The sequence below is a fragment of the Musca vetustissima genome, unplaced genomic scaffold, assembly GCF_032173495.1.
Source record: "Musca vetustissima isolate MV318-11 ecotype Yass unplaced genomic scaffold, APGP_CSIRO_Mvet_v1 utg8257, whole genome shotgun sequence".
NCBI classification, from domain to species: domain Eukaryota; kingdom Metazoa; phylum Arthropoda; class Insecta; order Diptera; family Muscidae; genus Musca; species Musca vetustissima.
The window spans coordinates 31458-36472 of NW_026887705.1; the positions used below are offsets into that span (position 1 = coordinate 31458).

The 5015-nt window shown below is 34.8% G+C and overlaps 1 protein-coding gene across 1 annotated transcript; it reads left to right on the forward strand.

Moving 5' to 3' along the window:
* The first annotated feature begins 617 nt into the window (after positions 1-617).
* Positions 618-3794, forward strand: LOC133335399 (protein Fer3-like). Its single transcript, XM_061543673.1, has 2 exons — positions 618-756; positions 3340-3794. The coding sequence occupies exons 1-2, from the start codon at positions 618-620 to the stop codon at positions 3792-3794; spliced, it is 594 nt and encodes a 197-aa protein (XP_061399657.1).
* The last annotated feature ends 1221 nt before the right edge of the window (positions 3795-5015 follow it).

The following is a 5015-nucleotide window of genomic DNA, read 5'->3' on the forward strand; positions in this document are numbered from 1 at the left end:
GTTCGCCTTTGAACAAGCGTCGGACACGACGCTTAAATTAAATTTTGAATATATCATGGTTTATTACTTTTAGCAATACATACCTACACCAACAAATCAACAATTACCAATGATCATCAAAGACGTATTATTGATTTGATTTGAATTTTTTTCCAAATAATGTTATCATATGGCGTGGCGGCACCCCATTTCATGTGGTTTGCAGTTCGGACTTGATTCAAAGCATAACTGCGACATCTACATATGAAGTTGTCGTGCAATTGGATTTAAATCACCCCTAAACAAGTAAACATTCAAAAGAACCAATCAAATTGCGAGCAACTGTTACCAATTGGAATAGAGAAGAAGAAAAATGGTGGAAAACTCTTCAACCCCATAATGGCCAAAGAAATTACAAATCTTAACAGAATTCCAGAGGCAACAATATTTTATTGTACACATTTCAAGAACATTTTAATGGAAACTTTCAAATAGAAAAGACTGAACAGAATCACAGACAAAAGGGCGATTCTTATAAGAATAAATTAAATAGTTAATGTCATCAAATAAGAGGAATATCATATTAATAAAGAAGTTCGTGGCTCAACTATTTGATTAATTTGTGAATTAAAAAAAAAATGCAACATCCTCCAGAAAGTGCTTACATGTCGGAAGTACCATTTCAGCCATTGTGGACCCAAGATGCAACTGCACCACCACCTCCACCAATTGTGCCCTATCAGGATTTAATAACCGGATTTCCCTGTAGTGATTTGGGTAAGTTATTCTAACTTAAAGACTGTATATATGACCGAAACACAGAGTTTAATGTTTACAGAATTGAAGTCATTGTGTAGAGAACTCTAGATTTTTCATATGGCATTCATGCGCATAAGTATGTATAAACAAAAAATATAATAACTATATAGGGATTTAAGGATAAAAAGGAACAATCGAGAACAAATGTGAAAGCATATAGGCCAAGTATTATTCTTTTAATATTGCATAGGCACTATACTCAGTGAACTTTAAAGTTATCAGTCAAACATTTATCACGGAATCAGTAAGATGGTGCTTCTCAAAAATTTAAACGAGTTTTCTCGACCCAACTTTATTCGACTGCTGGACAAGAAGCTACTCTATACGATTTCGCCACCGCTTTGTGCATTTACATGGTACTAGGGAATTTTTTTCAACCTCTATGACATTTCGGATCATTGCTGGGGAAAATACTTAGTCACATAATATGTATACCCTACACAATACAATACCCTATCAGGGTATTATTGTTTTGTGTGACCCCAAGAGTTTGTAACACTGCAAAATATTGGTCCTAGACCCAACTTTTGATATACCGATCGTAATATCTCGGCTAGCTGAGTCTATCTAGACATTATATTTTTTTCTGTCCATTATATTTTTTAAACGCGAAATTTTGCATGTAGGACGGGTTCTGACCAAAGTAGACCTCTTTTTTTGTGATAATGATCGGTTAATATTTTGGGGGAGAAAGGAGTTTGACCATAGAAAAACATGACTATTTTGATGAAGATGGGTCAATATTTAGCTGGTCAAATGAACCCAGACTTTTGTGTGAAAAATTACAAAATTTGTATTCTACGGCGTATATATTTACTCCTGAACGGCATAGACACGAGATGTTGATAGTATATCTAAGAGGAGTGCTTGATACCAATTTTTTTGTTTAGTATTACCATTAGGACAAGGACGACGCATATAATTTTCGATGATGATCGGTTCGTGAAGGTTTTATCCCCATTTTACAACCAAAGTGGCAGTAATTTGCAATAAGGAATCATAGTGAGTACAAAACTTCTTCACAAAAAATTGTTAATATATGTATGCCTATGTTTTAACATAGCCCCCATATACAGGCCTGAATCATTTTAGATTTCTAGTCCTAGTCACCATTAACAACGTTCAAAACAAGTTAAGAGAGCCACAAAAAAAATCTAAAGGAAGTTCCTAGTAAATCTGGCAAAAACAGCAGAGGGACCAGTTAGCCTGAACAACATGAGGGACAATAGTGTCACAAATAGAAACGAACACTCTCCGAGTCATAAGATCTATAGAATCTTAAGAAATCTTTCAGAAACATCAGAAGAACTGACATATGGCTAGCATTGAGCTGTAAGGAAGCACCACGAAAGTAATGCAAGGATACCCTCTGCACCCTACTGTTCAAAATTGTACTGGAGCGTGTACTCATGTATACGAAAAGTACTAAACTGTACTTGATTTGGTACAATTTGAATTTAGAGAAACGGATGGAAACGGAAATTTGAAGTTAGCTCGGGGTTTGGACATTTTTTACTTATGTGTACGAAAAGTACTAAATCGTACTATAATTGGTAAAATTTGGATTTGGGTTAACCAATGGAGCTAGAATCCTGAAATATAGAATTAGGTCACTGTTTGGGTGTAGGGTTGGAATGTATCAAATTTGGGTTTAGATAAACCACTAGAGCTGGAATCTTGAAATTTGGAGTTAGGATCACTGTGGGGTGTTGGATTGGTGTCTGTAGGAAGTTTTGGAAATGTCTATTAATGAGTACTAAATGACACTAAATTTGGTAAAATTTGGATTTAGAGTGAACCGATAGGGCTGGAATCCTGACATTGGGTAATACGATTTCCATTCGATTGATGTAAGTAGTAATGCAAATTTCAACGTATGTGTACTGAGTGGTACTAAATTTAATATAATTTGGATTTAGATGAACCTATAGAGCTGAAATCCTGAGATTTGGAATTAAGATTGGGGTTTTTTGGAAATTCGTACTTATGATTGTTAAAGTAAGTAGTTATGGAAATGTATATTGATGTGTACTAAATTGTACTAAATTTGGATTTGGGTGATCCTACATTTGAAATTTGGAATTGTTTTTCGAATAGTACAAATGGTAATAAAACGGGCATATGCTAGTTTTATAATAAACAACAATTTAAGTTCTAATTCTGCATTATTATAGTATAGGAGAACTAAAATCTATAATTGTAGCATGTTTCTCGTTTGACGTTCTTTTAGCATGACCATAACATAAGGTACACAATTTGGAAACGATGGAATAGAATAGAATATTTCAGCATACACATTTTGTTTTCATTTATGGGTTCCTAATATGCAACTAATATGCAGTAAAAGATGTAGATACTTTCATGCGTTAGATATTTTAAAATATTTGAAAACCCCGGTATAGCAAGATGGGCGGGTCGACACAACTACCACGAAAAAGAAATTTCTATAGAAATATTATAAGGGTCAAAATCAATATACCTCTTTAACAATAGCTAACATTGTACATATGGATGTGTGTGTGTGTTTTTTCACTATTTCAGCTCTTTGGCAACGTTCACAAGTCGGCACTATTGTGACACCTCGTTCAAATGGCAGTGGTCGCCATACGAATGGAACTTCATCGTCTAATCCAAATCCTGCAAAGAAAACACGTCGCCGTACTGCATCGCTGGCTCAACGAAGAGCTGCAAATATTCGCGAACGTCGCCGAATGTTTAATTTGAATGAAGCTTTCGATAAGCTACGACGTAAAGTTCCAACATTTGCCTACGAAAAACGCCTATCACGCATCGAAACATTACGTTTGGCTATAACCTATATCGGATTTATGACTGAACTACTTACCGGAACACCAATGAAGCGGTCCACAGATATTTATGGCAGTATGAACGGTCATGCTGCGCATCATCATCATCCCGGTGCAATACCTCATCATTTACATCCGTCTGCATTTCAAAGAGATTTCGTTTCACCATATGGTCATAGTTTGGCTTAAGCGGAATGTGCGGCTATTTATATTTAATTTCATTTATTTAATTTCTTTGTTGATTATTGTGTAGATTTTGTAAATTATAAAAATTAATTAATTCGGATGAAATAAATAAACTTCATGTGTCTTCAAAAATACTTTATTGACAATTACACTCTTAAAAATGACTTTTGTATTGTCTTCAATGACTACTTATATAAAGGATAGTTGTATGTTTAAACTGAATTTTAAAATAAGGTTACATTGGAGTGTAGGATCGGGGAATGGAGGTAGTTTTGATACTAAATGGTCTAAATTTAATACAAGTTGTGTTTAGGTGAACCAATAGCATTGGGCTATGTTTATGTTTATTTATAATTCTATGTTTATTTAAAAATTTCTACTAATGTTTCCATTCAAGCATCATACAATTTTTTATTTTATAATTTTATGTTTATTTATACATTTTTACTGGATAAGTCATTATGTTCAAAACTGCCCCCAGGGGGCTTGGATTGGCAATTTTGAACAGGATTGTTTTTACAGTGATTAGTTCAAATATTTATATATTTTATTAACATATATCTGAACTGCATTTATTTATTAAAAACATAATTCAACCAAATTCCAGTCACTACAAATGGAAAATGTTTCGAAAGCTTCAAAAAACTTCAACTTGAAGCTATACCGCTTCCATAAAACAATGACTCAAATTTTCAGGTTTTTTGATATAGCGGCAAAGAGTTATTCTGAGAAGGTTGAGTTAGGTTATGGTTAAGCCGAACTAAAAAGGATTTCCAGACGCATCGATATTGTGAGCATTTTTTCAGTATGAAAGATCATGCTTTGATATATCGTCCTTTGATAATTCGTGGCCTTCCCTTTCTCCGTGAACCATCAGTAGGGTCGCTTTTATATGTCTTTTGAGATGGGGTATCCTCATCCATTCGCACAACATGGCCCAGCCACCGTACTCGCTGCAGCTCGATGTGTCTGACTATGACGATGTCCGTGTATAGATGGTATAGTTCGTGGTTAATTCAACGCCGGTTTTGACACAGTGTGAAAATCTGGTCTATGGATTTGACAGGACTGAAGCCGCATTGTATGGTCCAATAATATCATTGACCATTGCTTTCAGTTGTTCACACAGTTCTCTGGATAGCACGTTATATGCGACGGTAAGGATTCCTAATTCCTCTGTAGTTGGAACATATCGCCTTGTCTCCTTGTTTGTGTACGAGACAC

Excerpts from the sequence above, each read along its gene's own strand:
- LOC133335399 (XM_061543673.1), top strand. The coding sequence starts at position 618 with ATGCAACATCCTCCAGAAAGTGCTTACATGTCGGAAGTACCATTTCAG. Across the intron at positions 757-3,339 it reads ATTTCCCTGTAGTGATTTGG|CTCTTTGGCAACGTTCACAA; the intron begins GTAAGTTATTCT and ends TCACTATTTCAG.